This window comes from Athene cunicularia (genome assembly GCF_003259725.1).
Source record: "Athene cunicularia isolate RWA chromosome 8 unlocalized genomic scaffold, athCun1 chr8_part1, whole genome shotgun sequence".
NCBI classification, from domain to species: domain Eukaryota; kingdom Metazoa; phylum Chordata; class Aves; order Strigiformes; family Strigidae; genus Athene; species Athene cunicularia.
In genome coordinates this window covers 18,483,667-18,501,778 of record NW_020799109.1, presented here as the reverse complement: position 1 = coordinate 18,501,778, position 18,112 = coordinate 18,483,667, and the positions used below count along the sequence as shown (strand labels likewise).

At 37.6% G+C, this 18,112-nt stretch overlaps 1 protein-coding gene across 1 annotated transcript; it reads right to left on the bottom strand.

The window, feature by feature from the left end:
* Positions 1–1,289: 1,289 nt before the first annotated feature.
* EPHX4 (epoxide hydrolase 4) lies at positions 1,290–18,103 on the bottom strand (the record flags this gene model as incomplete). Its single annotated transcript, XM_026853927.1, has 7 exons — positions 1,290–2,218; positions 6,614–6,762; positions 7,618–7,721; positions 9,821–9,949; positions 11,986–12,143; positions 15,565–15,650; positions 17,945–18,103. Coding segments are annotated over 7 exons (1,020 nt in total), but the record flags the coding sequence as incomplete, so codon positions are not given.
* Between the last annotated feature and the right edge of the window lie 9 nt (positions 18,104–18,112).

The following is an 18,112-nucleotide window of genomic DNA, read 5'->3' as shown; positions in this document are numbered from 1 at the left end:
GGAGGGGGCGGGGCGGGCAGGAGGGGCCTTCCCGCCGGGCCGGAGCCCTCTGCCGGCCGCGCCCCCGCCCCGGCCCTCGTAACGGCCCGCCTTCCCCTGCCGCTCTCCTGCCCAGGGAAGAGTAACGCCACCGCACGGCACCGGTGACTGCCCCGGCCGGTTGTTTTAAAAGGGGAGTCGGGCTTGGGATTGTTGCCCGTTGCCTGCCCACCTGCTGCACACAGAACCGGAACGACAGCCCGCAAACCGGGGCGCCGGTGGGCAGCGCTCCGCGGCGGGGCTGCCGGCCAGCAGGTCCGAGCGACGGGGTGCTCCCCACAAAAAACCGTCCTCCCCCGCACCGACTTTCTTGCCAAGAAATTAAACTGCTGCGGAGGTGATAAAAATCGCTCTACAACACCCTTCTGAGACAAGGAAGAGCGCTTCCAACTTTTTACTTCAAATAAAAGGAATATGTAATCATCTAAGTTGATAAATGCTGAAACGATTCAGGGGAAAATTATCCTTGAAAGGGAGGTACCAGCCATGGATGGAAAAGGTGAGATCAATACCATTATCACACCATACTGAGAGGACTCTTCCTCAGATTTTGCGAACTGCATGAAAAGAAGCACATCACCAGCCACAAGCTAATAACGCAGTTGACAGCACCCCTCAGTCCACTTTCTTGCAAGGATTATGCCAAGCAAGACATCAGCAGGAGCTGCGCCAAGTACCTGTGTGGGGCACTGTGGCTGTAAAGAGATGACATGTGTGGTGGTTTGGGACTTGTTGGGTCTCCCCAGTACCTGTCATCTCTCTTCTACTGTGGTGTGGACAGTCGTTTCTGGCTCAGTTGGCTCCAGTGCCTCCCCCAATGGGTCCCTGTTCATCCTCGCCTGCTCCCAGGGTACCGTGCTCACTCTGCAGGTGGAGAGGGAGCCTTTGGGAACACAATAGGCAGGTGACTCACCTCTTCTGGGGACTCATGTTTTGTGCTTCTTTTTTCTTTGTAGGTACCATCCAGTTTTCTTCTCCCTTGCCATTACATGCAAGTTAATTCTACCCTCTGCTTCCATAATCAGTGTCTCTTCCTCCTATAAATGCAGGAACTTGGCAGTAGTTCTCAGAGACAAGAACAACAGTTGCTAACAGAGGGAGAATAATGCCAACAACAAGGCATTATTTCCAAGAAACTATAACAATCATAGCATGAGGAAGGCTGGACAGCGGACAGACACTTTAGCTATTCAAATCCAGTTCTTAGGCTCAGTAAAAAATCTCTCCATAGGAAGTCAGATAAAGGGAGTAGTTTAAGTTGCATTTTATTAGACAGAGGTGGATTTGATACAAGTTATATCTTAAATTTCCACTCTTCTTGTTCAGACAAGTTGAGTGTACAGGTTTCCCATTTTTTAGTCAAGAAAGAAAGCACATCGCACAAAGCAGCTGCATTCAACAATACAACAAGATACATATCATTATTCACTTGAAGACTAGAAATGTGCCCAGAAATTTTTCAATCATTCAGTATGCTAAAATATAGATAATAAAAAGAGTTAGTTACCGTTTAATGGTAAAATACATTAAAAAAAATCAGGCAAATTGAGAATGAAAACACATGACTTCCTTCAGTATGGCACCACTCTATTGTTTCATTATAAATTTGTAAAAGGCACCACACATTAAAACTGTAAAGCAAGGGAGAAAACAAAACCAGGCAACTTTCCATGATTTTCTTTCTGTACAAAGACATATATATCTTAAGGCAGGTGTCCTTATGTGCAAAATACAAGTATACAGATAAAACCAACGTTGGTATCATATATTCTCATACTCACTTCTTTTAGCAGTAACATTGGTGTCCAAATTTACAGTACATTGAAAACACTTTTCTCTAACAGAGCTCAAAATAGAAGGCAGGCTGGAAATATGGCCCTGATAACAATTAGTTTTTAAATCTGAAGAGCTTTTGTGTAGACCCCTTAAAACATGTACAAAGAGTCATTCTCTTTTTCTTGTTGTCTCTTCCTTTAGAAAGGTCCATATCAACTTGTTCACTATGTCAGGCTGATCCTGCTGAAGCCAGTGGCTGGCTTCAGACAAAATAGTTAATCTGAAATGATTTTTAACATAAATCCGTGTAATTTCTGCCATCTCAACTTCCATAAATGCATCTCTTTCTCCCCATAACAGCAGGGTTGGCATGATGACTTCATGGTGCTGCAGAGGTAGGCAGCTTTAAAAATAAAACACACTTACTTAGGTCTTATTTTAACAAAAAATCACCAAGACCAATTTCAGTCAACTCAGCTTTTGAAATGAACACAATGAATCTCACTGCAAGCTTTCTAGGTTTCAAGATATCTTCTAAAATACCAAGAAAACACTTCTGTGACCAAAGTCCTTTGTTTTTAAGGATGATAAAATTGTTAGAAGATAGTTCTACTCTAACTTGTGTGTAATCAGCGGTTGATTGCAACAGAGGTCTTAGTTTTGGAACACAAATGATGCTTCAGCATGGTGCACAGCTCAGGAACCCCAGGATCTCCATAAAAGGGAATGCGAAACATGGCCAGAATTTTGCAGGTCAGTGGCTTTCTCTTGGCTGATGAATGCTATGGCAAATTTATGAACCTGCATTATTTACTGCAAGGGGGTTTTAATGAAATATGATGCTTTGAATCATTTAGACTACAGTGTTCAAGGCAGATAGCTACCTGAGTAGCCAAACTGCCCTACCAAAAATGGTTGTCCAGGAAATGGAAGGCTGCCATTTTTGAACACTACAGAAGATACCAGCTAGAGTGTTTCAGACCTACTCAAAAGTAAGTATCATGTAGTACAACTAAAAATGAAAATATTTATACTAAAAAAATATTCTATAGAACACTGATGTCTGAAATGCTGAACTGAATTCAGTTACATTCACTCATCTATGAAATTCGTGCTAATATTCCAAGGGCATCAGAGATCCCTTTACAGAGAGCTACAGTATGTTTTTGAAGGCCTTGGACTTACATACCTACATCTGTATGCAGTGAAAGAAAACTGTTCCTTAAAAATCTGCTTTTCATGGAGTCATAGTCTCTTTAAAACTGCAACATCACAACCCAGAGCTTTGGCAGACTAGAAAGCGTTTAAAGATAAATATATTATAAGACATTGGAAGAATACTTTGAAGAAAAGCCTTTAGAAAGTAAAATGTTAACAAAAATTATACCACCACTATCACCTATTTAAACTTCTAGCAAAAATTTATTATTTTTTTCTTAATACAATTATTTTAAATGGAATATTTTATAAAAATTTCCTCACATTAAAGGTAGACATTAGGAAAGATACAAGAAAGAAATAAAACACTATTCCAACATAAACCGTAGTAACCCATCAGAATTTATTTCAGATCTTCTATTTTAGAAATGCTGAAAAATTTATCTAATTTATGCTTCAATTGTTTAATGTTAGCTACATTTTGTAACAGAGTAGCTGCGACAACTCAAAATAGATTCCATCTGATCAGATATTTATTGTTTTAATGTTCAAACATTATTATTTTAAACCAGTAATGTACAAAAAAAGATTTTCCAAACAAACTTTTATGACATACTTAAGTGCTAAGTTGAAACTTAGGAGTTAGTTCAGAGACTATGCTCTGTAAAAAGGGAAAGAAGATGGCATGCATTAGTTTAAAATAAGAAATGGAGACTCTGAAGACATTCTTCCTGTCTACTTATATATAATGTCAAGAAGTATTAATAAAAAGTCACTATAAATAATAATTACATTTAATTTTGATTGCTGAATTAGAAAAATTCTTAAAATAGCTTTCGTAGCAGAGGATTTAAAATCTCATTTTGCAAACAACCTGACCTCACCCACTGAACCACAGCTTATTCATATTATCAGTTTTAAAAATTGATAATCTGATTATCTGATTCATTGCATTTAGATTAATCTCTTTATCTTTTAAATCCAGTATCCTGGATCTCTTCACTATTCATGTGTATTTTTTCACTACTGTAGGGTCTACTTTTTTTCATTTATGTTTAAGTGCCTTGCAAAATTTGTAGCTTCACTTTGGAAAACTCTACTAGGCCTTTTACACATGCTGCATAGACAAACAACCTGTCATTTTTCATTGCTTATGAGTTACACTCTATTTCTTTTTAGTCTGGAATATGGGACCCTATATTATGCCTGAAATTTCTAGAAATTTCCTTTAGAAAGATTAACATGCAGATTTCACATTTAGACAGGGAAGTTCTACTCATGAGTTTAAGTCTTCGAAAAAACAGACACAAACCTTCATACAGCCCTGTTATACAGTTCTGTAAACAAACAGTGAAAGACTTCTTAATTACTGTAAGAGAACTAATCTCATTTTTTGAAAAAAATGACCTATCAGAAGAAATTCAAGCTTCAACTGCTTACTTATCTCTCTTAACTAAGTATGATATAAAAATGATTTTTTATGATACTTTATGATTTTTATTCCTAAAGTGTTTGTATCTAAAGTACAGTGAAAGGAATGACTGCTGTGCTATCTATACAAAGATGTGTTGGTGATGAATGGAACTATGTGATTTCAATCATCTCCTTGGAAATAACTTTCCAGAAAAAATAAGCTCTGAAGAATAAAACTCCAGGTTGACAGTAATGAGCTGGAAACTTTGAACACGTAGTTCACCATTGCCAGCCCACTGGGAGTTACGGTGAATACATGTGAGAAAAAGTGAAAAATTTCAATCCAGTTTTCATAATTAATGGTTTACATCCCATAAGGTGCGACCATGAGAACTGGTGGCAAGAACTGAATGAGCTGAAGACTAATCTTTTCCTTCCAGTCCAAAGCCTGCTGCACTGTGGCTGACAGCACCTAAAATAGTATTCTCTGAGTTCAGTACAGGTGTACTGTCAGTAGAAAAACAAAGCAAACAATGCACAAACACAGATGTACAGAGGAATTAATAGCTAAGAAGATACTTTCTAATTAATAACTAATACTAGGGATTTTTGAGGCTGAAAAGGCCTGAAATAATAGTCTAAATATACAAAACTGTTATATTCATCTCACTTGAATTCCACAGCAATGCAGCTATCGGCTATCACAGATATTTATTTCACTGTTATTGTCAGAGAAGCATCTGGTTAATGTGCACGCTCACTGATGCGAGGCACTGTGGCAAATGTAATGAACAAGGCTCAGGGCGCTCATGTCTTTCCAGCTCCTCATTAGCCCTACCCCGGGGGCTCCTGCAGTGCAGTTACAGAGGGCCAGAGAGCTTGTTGTGCAGCCACACAGCTCCCCCATCGCCCTTGGACATCCCAGCTGATGTCATCAACTGCTCTCTGCATAGCTTGAAGTATACTGTTACCAGCACAGCCATCTTATTTATTCCCCATTGGTGTCTCTGCTTGGTGTTACCTTGTTTAGAAAAAAATATACCATCTCTCTACTTTCTTGATCCAGTTTTGTCTCTTAGCCTGTACAAGACAGCACCTAGCTCAGATCCGTTTTTCTCCCAGTATTTCCCTGCTGACTGCTCTCATGACAATGGCAGCATGGAAGGCACAGAAAGAGCAGTAAAGGTGGCACCTAAATTTGGACTGGGGAAAATGAAAAGTTAATCTACCTCAAACACCTATTGTCTTAAGTTTACGGAAAGAAGAGAACAGTCATTTTAAAAGAATACTTGGAAGCTAGTCTTGTGTTAGAGAAGCATGCAGGAGATTTAGCAATGTGGGAGACTGGAGGCAATAAATAAAAAAAGTTGAATCTTACTCTTCTCGGTACAGTCCTTCAAGTTGGGGCTGTAAATTGTAAGTAGAGTATATGCAGAGTTAAAGACCTTCTGGCCCTACTAAGTTTTTGGTAGCTAAAAAGGGGTTATCAGTCTCCAGGCCAAGCTGACTCTTTCCAGAAAAGTTAAAACCACTAGAAAACTGCTTGAGAAAATAAAGTAATATTGAGCTTGCAAAAATATTTCCTATTATGATACTCTCAGTATTAGTCTATGTATGCTTCCTGCTGTAGGTGCTTACTGCTGCCAGTGAGTCTGATGAGACCAGTGCAGGAACAACAACTACAAAACCCCGAGTTCTGTTAGTTTTAGATTAGTTACAAAAAACCTACCCCACCTTTAAAAAAAAAGCAGCCCAAACAATAATTCCAGTCAGACATGTTTTTTTAAAGTTACAAGTGAGGGCAATGTACTTGGATGCTATACTCTCTAGTAGTATTATCTAATAATAATATCTTCATAGATCTTATTATTAGATAATGTGAACTGTAATGCAAACAGTTAATTGATGTTAATTTTGTAAGTTTTATTTAAGAGATGGATTTTTGTGATTGCCATGGGTTCTGTGAATGAGGAAGGGTCTTTGCTTTATTAAATTTTGAAACAAAGATTTTCTTTATCTGCACTCTGGTTGTTTCACCGTTTTGTGTGGATACTGCATAAAATTCACTGTGCATCACACTGCTTGACACTGAATGCATTTGTTTCCTGTTGAAACTTCATCAACAGATGGGCATTTTCTCCTACTTTAGCGGCAGAAGATACAATAACATTTTTGGCCTCCAGGGGTCTCTAAAATATTTTACCTTGTTTCAGAATGTTATACTGACCTGAAAATATTTCTGTAATGGTTAATGGGTCCAGTTAATGCTCCAGGTTGTGAAAAGACATAGAGATAAGCTTCAATATCCTCTGCTGTTAATCTGCAGCCTTTTCTTCCAATTCCAGTGGCCTGGCTGGTAAATAAACTTTTCAGAACCTACAAAAGGAAGCATAAAAAGCCACCACATAAGACAGATAGAAAATGTGATTTCTCTCCTTTGACAGGACACATCTTTCTAAAATCTATGTACACACTGCTTATAGTGAATGGTTTAAATACTTTTTTGAGAGACTTAAGTGTAAAGCACATGGTAAAACTACTTCTGGTATAACTTATCTCAGAATAACCAAGTGCAAGTTACTCAGTTCTGCACCCTGCCCTGCCATCAGTGACAGGCAAAGGAGCGCAGGCACTGGCTTTCCTTTGGGATGGACCCCGGCAGCTGACAGGGTGGGAGGGAGAATGCTTCAGGATCTCCCCTGCTTGCTGTGCCCTTGGTGCATGCAGCACTGGGAGCTGTACACACCGAGGAGGATGCATGCCTGCAGCTGCTTCTTCCCTTTCTATATGCTTGGACTTGAAGTTATACAAGGTGTTGTCCTTGTTGGTTCCTCAGGCAGAATTAATCGCCTGGCTGAATTTGACACCCAGACTCCCAGGCTGCCTGCCCTGTAGAAGGCTCCACGGGATAAGAGGATGTCCTGCAGCACACAAGAGCTTCAGATAAGTCAACAGAAGTTCCACTGGCATGGACACAAGTAAAACCCGCTGACTGGTAATACACTAGTGCTGGAGGTTAAAGATATGTAACTGAATGCCTCCCAGAAATGTACAAGCAAGAGTTAATCTTACTTTATATAAATATATAAAAATATAAAGTTTAAGAAAAAAAATCAGAAAGCTCCGTATTTTTTCCAGTAATTATAACTACATCAGAAGTGATCAACGTAGGTGGCAATTCTTCCTTCACTCACAGTTAAATATATAAACAAGAGCATTCATTTTGCTCACCTTGAAATCATTTACTGTAAACATGAATTCAGGAAACCATGGCATTTGGAAAAAGAAGTAGTAACCAGATTTAATCAATTGTGATGGATGTCGTAGAATGTATTCTGAAACAAAAATGCCCATGAATTAAAAATGAAAACTGATGACTCAGACAAAATTACTGTTAATATTACTATTTTTTAAACTTAAAGGAATGTTTTAAAAATATTAAGTTAGAGCATGCTATGTGACAAAAGATGATTATCGTTTCAGGAATAAGTATATGATGTGGCCATTAAAACATACTTCTTTTATATATGTTAACAGAAATAGTCAGCAAACCAGAAGCCTGCCAAAGATTAGGTGAGGGCAGTGACATTGGAGAGTTTAATCACATGATAGGTTTTCACTTAGAGATCTATTTTTGTAGCTAGCAATTCTACAGCAATTTTTTCAGCTGTGGAATAAGAGGCATAAATACAAGTCTTGAAGTATTTCTCTCATCAAAGATGTGATGCACAGAAATCTGTAGATGATAATCCACTTACATTCTAAAGACAGTATCAATCCTGTTCACAAAAGTACAGAATTTTTCTAACAGTTGTCTTCTGGGCAATTTCAAGAACCATAATCAAGATTATGCAGTGTCACTTTTTAAAGACATTGGAGCATATATAACAAAAGAAAGTTATACAGCCAACTTTGCATTAAGTTGCTTTTTTTTTTTTTAATTGTAATTTTGTGTCTCCAATGAATTGCAAGAGCCATCACTGATATTCAAGTATCTAACTTCCTCAAAGCAAGTAAAGAATATATGCAGGTATTAGGAAGTCAAGAACTTATCCTTTACAGATGCAAATTCAGGAAGGCAAAACTGCACTCTCAACATAGGAGATCTCTCTGAAATACTCATTCTGATAGTGAATGAAAATGGATTTTAAAACAAGGTAGATTGAAGTGTCAGCTATCTTCTAAGCTTTCGTATCTTATACATTCTTAAATTGCATCACCCTTTCTATTTTTCCTTGATGGACTATCATCAACACTGCTCATTTTACTTTTCTGCACAATTTATAAATCGTGTATTTTCATTTAATCCACAGTAGAAATTTGATCCAGGGAGGCTTTATGAAGCTACAGAACAGATTTTGTCTTTTAACAAATATGCAAACAAACATTTAGAAATACTATAATAAAATGTATTTGTCTTCTCTACAGCCTGGCTACTACTCTCAGTGAATATACTGCAAAAAGCTTCTGCTCTCAGTGAAAATATTGCAAAAAGCTCCTGCTTGCTCAGGTGGTGGTGAACAGACCAGACCTTTCTTGGGGTAAGTGAGGCTTAACTATCTCACAAAATGTTCTTTAATATCTTAGAAAGGTGACCAAGAACATGCGTGAATGGTTCTAATTCCATGGTGGTGTAAGGTCAGTTTTACATTCAACTGAAATGAAAATTAAAGCTGCACTGAACATTCTTAACTATTTCTGGGCAAATGAGATGAATTTTAAAATGGAAATAGAGTAATGTCAGCACTTGAAGAAATGAAAATTATTTTTGAGATACTACTTTGATTTTAATTACTGAATGTTGATCTAATCCCTATAAAATGTTTTGTAATTCTGGGTAGTAGACAGGCTCAAAGCCTATCACACAACAAATTCTGCTAGTGAACCTAAATCCTTGTTTCAGCTCACTACTAGTACATTCCTGAGCCTCTAGTAAGTAGCCTGGAAAGGATGTTTTGTTCCAATGAATATTGTACCAGATCATAAATTGTCACTTGTCACCTAAATCAGGATTAAATTCTAACGTCTGATTCACATTTATACAAAGGCTGTTTTATGCAGATTTAATAATGCAGTGACACCTTAGCCTAGGTGTAATGCAATATGCACCTCTCTGCAGGGAATTTTATCCTGCCAAAGTGGTATAAAACAGATTAATGTATATGAAAATTATGGTTGTGGACCTTCAAGGATTAAGAATATCAGTAAGATTGGTTTCAAGCACTCCCACTTCTTACAATAAATTATTTCCAAAAGTCAAATATTTGATACCTTACTGCTTCATAAAATACAGTCCAGATTGTGAGAGGCACTGGCAACTTACCTACTGAACACCTAAACAGGCAAGTGGTTCTTCTTTAGCAACTTCAAAGTAAACACAATCATAATGAAAAAGCAGACACTCTGGATTAACAAAGACTACTATAAAACTCACCTGTAAACACAGAAGGATGAGGAAAATTAACCACAATCAGCTTAGTCACCATTTCAGGATAACATATAGCCACTAACCAAGCGATCATTCCTCCCCAGTCATGGCCAATCAACACACACTTGTTGTATCCTACCACATAAACACAGATTTGCGCTTTTATTTCAATGAAATTTGTATCCATGCAAATTATCACATACAATAAAATCATTATTGGGCAAAAGAGGTGGTCCAGCACATTTATTAACTATTTAATACTGCACTACTTTCATTACAAATGGCCAGACAAAATAGTGCACTATTATAGTTAAAAAAACCCCAAATAATTAAAATAATTTAATTACACTTTAACTATACTACCTCAGTGTCAAACTAAAGTCACTCAGTATCCAAATGGCCACCCTGTTCATATCTTGGTCAATGTAGGGTGAGATATACAATTCAATTTGCAGTCATTATATTGCATGTACATATGTCACGTTTAGGGAGTTGGGAGTTTGAAACGTCACACAGAAAGACTGAACAATTTCCTGAGCCTCCCCGAACAAAACTAAACCATATGAATTTCTCTGAATATGGAAGGTTATTTAAGCACTGAGCAGCAACATTATGCAAAAAGTAGTCATTATACTTAATAGCCATGTATATATAGCATATATATATACACACACAGAAATACACACACACATATACTTAGTAGGCCTGCAGCTTTTCTCCATATGCTGTTTTGATGGCAATTTTTAAAGTTCTCAGCATTCACATACTTATTCTTCCATTGATAAAAAAGGTAATTAAACAGCAATAAAAGCGGGGGAGGAAAATGACTAAGTTTTTGAAAGCCTAACCATTCCTCCTTTAACCACTTCTGGAGTACATACTGTAGTATCAGATACCATCACCTTCCTCACTGAGGACTGTAATGTTGAGCACATACACTACAAATGATATGCACAGAAGTCAAACTGGTTAGAATTCTGACATAAATTTGGACACAGTTGTCAAAGCACCTTATAACCTGTCTTGAATAAAAATCTTTCGGAGCACTTCTGATATAATCAAGTAGTCAGAAAGAATTTAACATGGGGTTAGAACAAACAAAGATAAAAAGCCTCAAAAATACTTTAAAAAAAAATTAAATCCCTATGAAATTGAATTATTGTAAGAGCAGTTCTCAAGTATAACCATGGCATTACCATGGAGATTAACCCAACCAGCAAAGGTTGGAAAATGTAAACATGGTGTGGAGTCTGCCTGCCCAGTCTTTTCACAATATTCAAACATCACAAGCAAAGCAAATCCTGTATTCAAACCTCAGAACTATAATCACTGCTTTACTATTTCTTCATATGAAATGCAGTAAGTTGTTTCACTATCCCTAGAGTATCCAGGGAATTAAAACAGTTCAGAGAAGGACAGTCTAATCCTGTCTTGCTATTGGTATGGGAGGGAAATACCCTTCACTAGGTGTTAAGAGTTTATTGCCAGAACAGCTTTGCTTTGAACTGAACTGGAGGGGCAAATTTTGCAGACTCGCTTCAGCTCTAGACTGTTACACTGTGTATTTGCCACAGGGAGCAATGTGTCCCTTGTTCTCCCTTCTGTTCTCACTGTTGTATAAGACAGAGTGATTCAGCTCTTGAGAACTGACTACTGTGCAGGAGTAGTATTTTGGGATTTTTTTTTTTAAATACAGCAGATGTACTGTCATCATCTTTATAAAGCCCACAATATTTATGCCACCCTGTTTGTGCAAGAAAAAAATGTCACCTGATTTAAATCCTTTGGTTTCCAAGGGTATTAAATTCTAATCCAGAACATTATCCACTAAGTGCAACAGTTAGGAGTAAGCAAAGACCTTTTTAAGGAAAAAGACAATAGGTTTGTACTGCTGGATTTCACAGCCCACAGGGAAGATTTTTTTTAAACTCATGACAGAAAATCATCTTTACACATTGTTTATATACTAACATTCACATCATAATTAGTAAGCAAACCTTTTTCATTGATGATCGTCCATAAAACGAGTATTCTTAGATTTGTATCTGTAATGCATATACATTAAACATAATGCAGTTTTTAAAAAAAAATAATTGCTAGATCTTGATGGGTTTTTTTGCCAGAAAATCAAGTAATCTATGAGCTAAGTAGTTTGTGTTCTACTCACGCACCTAGAGACTCCAAAATATCCTTTATATCTGTTATCAGGCAATCTAACTTGTAATATTCTTTGTGAGAAGGAGCATCTGTTTCTCCATAACCTCTCAAATCCAGGGCCACCACTCGATATTCACTTTTAAATTCCCGCAACTGATGGCGCCAAGAATACCTAACAAAGGGGAAAAAAAAAAAAAGTTGGAGTTATAAGGTCAAGCAATATGATACCAAAATGCACTCAATGCTTTTGCTCTGAAATAGTTGAGGGTAAATTAGCATGGCTTTGTTTGTAATGAGATTCTTTTTTCTTGCTGTGGTATGCTGATGGTCCTTTGTGGCTACAGGAGTTTTGTGCTCCCTTCCTGAATTCCCCAGGAAGGAAGTGCAGCTGCCAGAAAGGGGGTATGGCCAGAACCTGGGTGTTTCAACAGTTCCTGGAGTCTGGCATGGTCCCTTTGCTGCAAAGGAAGCAGGCATAAACCAGAGCACACAGAGGACTAGTCTATTTTGTCCTTGGAGCCATAGTACCATCAAAAAATTAAGGTCTGAAAAGCTTTCTCTTCTCCCTTGCTTGCTTACACACACATTTTCATGGAGTAAGGAAACATGCCTCAAGGCACATGTTTGATTTTTTTTTCTTTTTAGAAAAGGAATGTCAGATAATTCATACATTAAATAAATGAAAGAAATACAATGGATAACAAATTAACTTGGTGAAGTTTTTATTATGTACACTTTCATCTGTTGTAACTATACTACCAGAATTGTTCCAGAACAATTTCTCAATGTGTTGGCACTGCACAAAGTATTTCACTGCTTGTGTTTCTGTGGAAAAAAGTGATACATTACACACATCAGAAGACATAAAAACCTAAGAACTCAGGCAAAGGCCTGGGCTATTCCTCATTCTGTAACAGTACGTAGTGACTACATGTGTGTTACGAAGCAAAAATAACAACAAAATGGTACATCACATCCTGTGAGAACTACCTGTCTTTCAGCTGTTATTGAAACCAAATAAATTTCAAAATAGCCAGAACCAAGATAGACATGGCCCTACCTTGTCTTGTAATAGATATACGAAAACCATGATCTTTCTAGGTATATATAATGATGGCTGCATCTCTCTGTGCTAGAATCTAGCTTTTACTTCTGCTCATTTCAACAGTTTCACATGAACAATGTATAACATTTGGATCATCAGCAATCTTAAGAGCAATGCACAGAATTCTACTTTAATTCAAACAGTGTCCATATCAGACCGTTGGCTCTTTCGCTTTGCCTTCAGCCTATTAGGGACTTCAAACATAAGTAATATTACAGTAACACTCATTAATTTGTATTTATATAAAAAGAACAGTCAGAACCTTTTCATTTCAGTGCCATATAATGCAAATACAAGATATAGCTGAGATCTCCAGGAATGAAATTTTTAAAGGCATTATACAATTACTTGGAAGCTGAATTTGCCATGGTAACTGTTGTAGCTATTCTATATCCTTCAGTAAGAAGAAACAACAAGGACCATAAATAAATAAACAAACTATTTCTGTTTTCAGAAAATGTCTACTTGCTATCGTCATCTTCTCTTTTCACAACAGTCCATCAATCACCAAATCTCTGCCCTACCAAATGGGTAGGTTTTATAGTTAAAGAAATCCTTTCATTACATAAAAGTATAACTACTGGACAATGGTTTTGCAAGCAGAATTTTGAAATGGTGAATGCTTTCATGTTCATAAGGTTGAATCATGGAAAATATTTTGTGACTTTCCGATCACGTTATTTCTAAAAGGCAGCCTGTACAAAATTTAGCAGCTCACACACACGCCTAAGAGTTACCCAGTTGTCTCAACACATTATGCCCAATTTGAAGTATTTTGTCTTTCCACAACATTTATATTGATTTTCAAGTTTTTATGCATCTAAAGCACTTAATGGCTCTGGTGCATTATATTCTTAGGTCATCTTTTATCTTCAGACATTCTGAATCTAGGGTCAGTATTACCTGGTTATAGTTGTCCTACTTATAACCTTGAGATATTTGAAGGCAGAGGATTTGCTACAATTAAGAATTGTAACTGTGAATCATATCTGTATTAGTTTTGTGGGTTTTGCTAGCTCAATGATACAAATTTGATGCTGCTTTAAGTCTCTTAAATTGTGATTATTTTATCTTGTGCTCTCAGCACAATCTCTGTTCTTGCATAAAAAATTCTTCACTGATTGAATTAACAACTAACATCAGAACTGGTAGCGTGACTATTTTGTAGACTATTGGGATGTAGTCTTCTTTTTAAAAACAGTTATATAAACTATGCTGTTGGTGGTCCAAGTGACCTATATAACAGTTTCTTATTTATTCCTTTTGAATGGTCACATAATACAATATATTAACTGTCACTTAAAAGTGTGACTCACCATTCTAAACTGTAAAGACTGGCTTTCTGCTTTTTGAAGATATACTAAGTCTCAATAGAATATGTATATGAAATGCTAAATTTTCTGTTGTTCTTCTCACTGTGGGGGAAATCAGCTGTAGTCTCAGCTGTCTTACTGTGTTAGAATATGTGTTATGCAAATGTTTGTATAGAATATGCACACCCCATCTAACTGTCTTTTTAATCTAAGTTTACAGTTTTAATCCTTTTAGATAGCAATTTACTATTAGAACAATCAACTTCTTTGAAAATTTATCTTAAATATGACTTTCTACCATCATCCTCAGTATCTATAGGAAATTGCTAAGGGAAGAGAACTGACCTCTGTTTCACCTGGGTCAATTTATCATGGTGTGACCTGAGTCCAGTTTGAAAGATCACAGTTCCAACAGTGGACCCTAGCTCCACATCTGAGTTTAGAAAGGAAAAGTATCATTTAACTTGCTGTTTAACTTCCCCTATTCCCTTATTCTTTTTTTGGTGCAAGGTCTGTAAGCCATGCTTCACTAGTTAAACCTGGCAATGACAGCCTGAGTAATTTGGTTAAATCATTAGACACATGACTGCTTTTCATTGTTATAAACAAACATTTAGGACTGGGTTTGATTCATCATTCATCTTGTGATGAACTAATAATAGAACCTTTCTCCCTGAGTAGCATTCTGAAATTAGGCTGCACAATAGCCTAAAGAACTCAGAGTTCTTCCCCTCACCCAGTTAAAAATTAATGTATAGTGTTTTTAATAAATGCAGAGATCCATATTGCACTTGAAATATAATGGATCCTTATTTTAACACCCTCTGCTATAATTCATAATTTTAGCCATATAGTACAAATGGTATCAAAACAGAAAATTCATTAAAAATGAGCAGTTTCTGCCCAAAGTTTGAAGAAAAGTGTACATACTTGGGGAAAAATGAATTGACAGTGCAAAAAAGATGGCTGATTTTCATCAGCCTGCAAGAATTTTTTGTGGATGCTGCAATTCCAAAATGCTTCAGTGGTTTGTTCTCTACTGAAACTTCATGCCATTAGTTAGTACTCATAAATACATAAAACGGATCACACTGGGTATACTTAAACTGAGATGATCACTCTTGGGTATCATAAGCAGCCTCTTTTATACAAGAAAAGCACGTTGGGAGTTTTACCAGAATTCTGGAAAGCCATGAAGCAGCAGCATGAGTGGTTTACCCCTTTCTCCAGCAGCCACATAGTGGAATCTTAACCCTGAATCCTAAAATGAGAGAAAAAGAAGTATGTTTTTATTGCTGCATTGAACTGCTATACTGGGATTTGAGAATGAATATGGTTTCAGACAACTGTCTAAGAAACAATATATTGCCCCTGAAAAAAATACAAAATTGTCAGTTTTTGAAACTGAAGTCTTCTGTGATTCTGAGATCAGGTATCTGCTACACCCCAGCAATGCTGAGTATCCCACACCTGGACTGTCACCACTTCTTCCAGGGAGGACCGGATCTAATACACATCAGGCTATGTTGAGGATGTGCCAGTTCAGCCGTGAGCATGCTAACATTCCTGAAAGAGCACTGCCTGGCAGTCACCAGACTAGGAAACAGAGATTACTGTCGAAGCTAGCACCTTGATTTCACACGGAGAGCAGTCATGTGCTTTATGGAAAGACTTTAAGACATATTCTACTTTAAATGCACTTTCAGTCTTTCAGTTAGTTTGTAAGATTATGCAACTATTTAAAACCATCATGTTGCATTCTGGCACTATAAAGGACTGAATGGATTCTTAAGAACCAAAAGCAATCAAAATTAAATAACTGGAAAACAAGTGTTTTTTGCTTGGTTTTACTTAAGTTCAAGCTTTCAGACTTGCTTCAGAAAAGAAAGCCTTAATATTATAATCTTCTTTCCATCCTGCCTATAGTCACTATTTCTGATGCACCTTTTAAGAAAATGGGTCTTATGAGAATTACCAGCAGGCAAGTTACTTATCATTAGCAGTGCAGAGTCTGAACACTGAAATACCATTGAAATGAATGGATGTACACAAGCTTACATTAACTCAAGGTCAAATCCAGTAGATTTTAAATAAGCTGAAATTATGACCTAGAAGGTTTACTGAATTCTGACACAGAAGCGGATACAGAAGTTGGGAAAGAGTTAGTTCACAAAATACAACATGCTGTTTAGAAGTCATATGAAGGAAACAGCAGGAAGAAAGGCTGTACAGCTCCTGAACAAATGTCAGGGCCTGCACTGTCTCTGCTATTTTAAAAAGGGAAGAAAACCCCCATGTCTTTGATGTACATTAAGAGATTGTATCAGGCCAAGGATCACAAATGAATAGAAAATGTTCTTGCCAGAGACACTTCAACCTCTCTGAGTTACCTTGGCATTGCTAAATCACCAACCAGCTACAAAACTATTAACTTGATTCGTGAAAGGGCTCTGAAGAGGGAACATCTGGGGGGTTTATACTTGCTATGAATATAATAGGGACTTTTGCTCAGTTCTGCCCAAAATTACACTGATATTTCTCCTTTGGGATGCCAATGAAGTTGAAGTCCCTAGAGGTAAAAATAAATCCCTAGTAAATTTTAGGGCCATGATATTATCTTCACCATTCTCCCTATCACTCTGCCTTTGATCATTTTATATTTAAAGACGTTTCTCAGTTTCCTTCCATGGTTTCTTTTCTCAAATTAGCGAGTAGTGGGTAAGCCCTCCTCCATCCTGCTTCCTTCAGTTGGTGTCCTCTAGGGATTTACCCCCAATCTTTTCATTTTAATGTATTTATTATGCTGTTAAGGACATCCCCTTTACTCATACAAATTCAATCATTGCTGTACGGCACCTGTTTAAATGTCATATGCCTCAAACTAAGCCCACCCTCTACATTTGCAGTTCCTTCTGTCCCCTATTTCTGCCCCCTCAAACAGACATAGGATGTTGACATCTTTTCTGAAACGCTTTTTCCTTGTTCTGTTGAAATCTGTACACATCTGTACGATACATGCCATTTGGAAAGTGACACATTAGCCTGCTGTTATCCAACGGTAAGTTTTGTATTTCCTGAAATGAGTGACAGACTGTCGTACTGCATGCAATTTGATTTGCCCCCAAATGCTGTTTTACTGCTGTAATACCCTTCGCTTCCCCAGCAACCTGTTCATTTATTGCTCGGTTCTACAGGAAAAAAGAATGGGGCATATGAATAGAAAAGCACGCACATGCGTCCTCATGATGTTAGAAAAAAGAAAACAAGCAAATCGTGAACAACTGAGAGGCTCAGTAATTCCTATCAGTACTGCCTGGCACAAAACCATCTGCACAGATCCCTGAGAACTGAGGTCTTTGTGCTTGTTTTACTCAAAAACAACACTTGACAAAATTTGCTGTGTGTTCTTTGCTCACCTATAACTACAAAAGAAACGGAACTAATACAACTTCATTTAGAGCATGTGGTGGAGGAGCAGATCACAGGGAGAGATCTGAGACACGTATACAGATTGACTGGGGGCTGTAACGGTACAACCTTAGGGACAGGGCTTACCTCTTTACGTTTCCCCGGCGACCCTGATGCACGAAAGGAGTTCCCGGGTGCCACTGGGCAAGCCGAAGGTAACAGCGCGGCACAGGGGAAGCTGCGGGCAGCGGCGGGGCACGTACCCGCACCCTGGCTGCGAAAGACCCGGGGCCGCCCCCCGAGCCCCCCGCACCG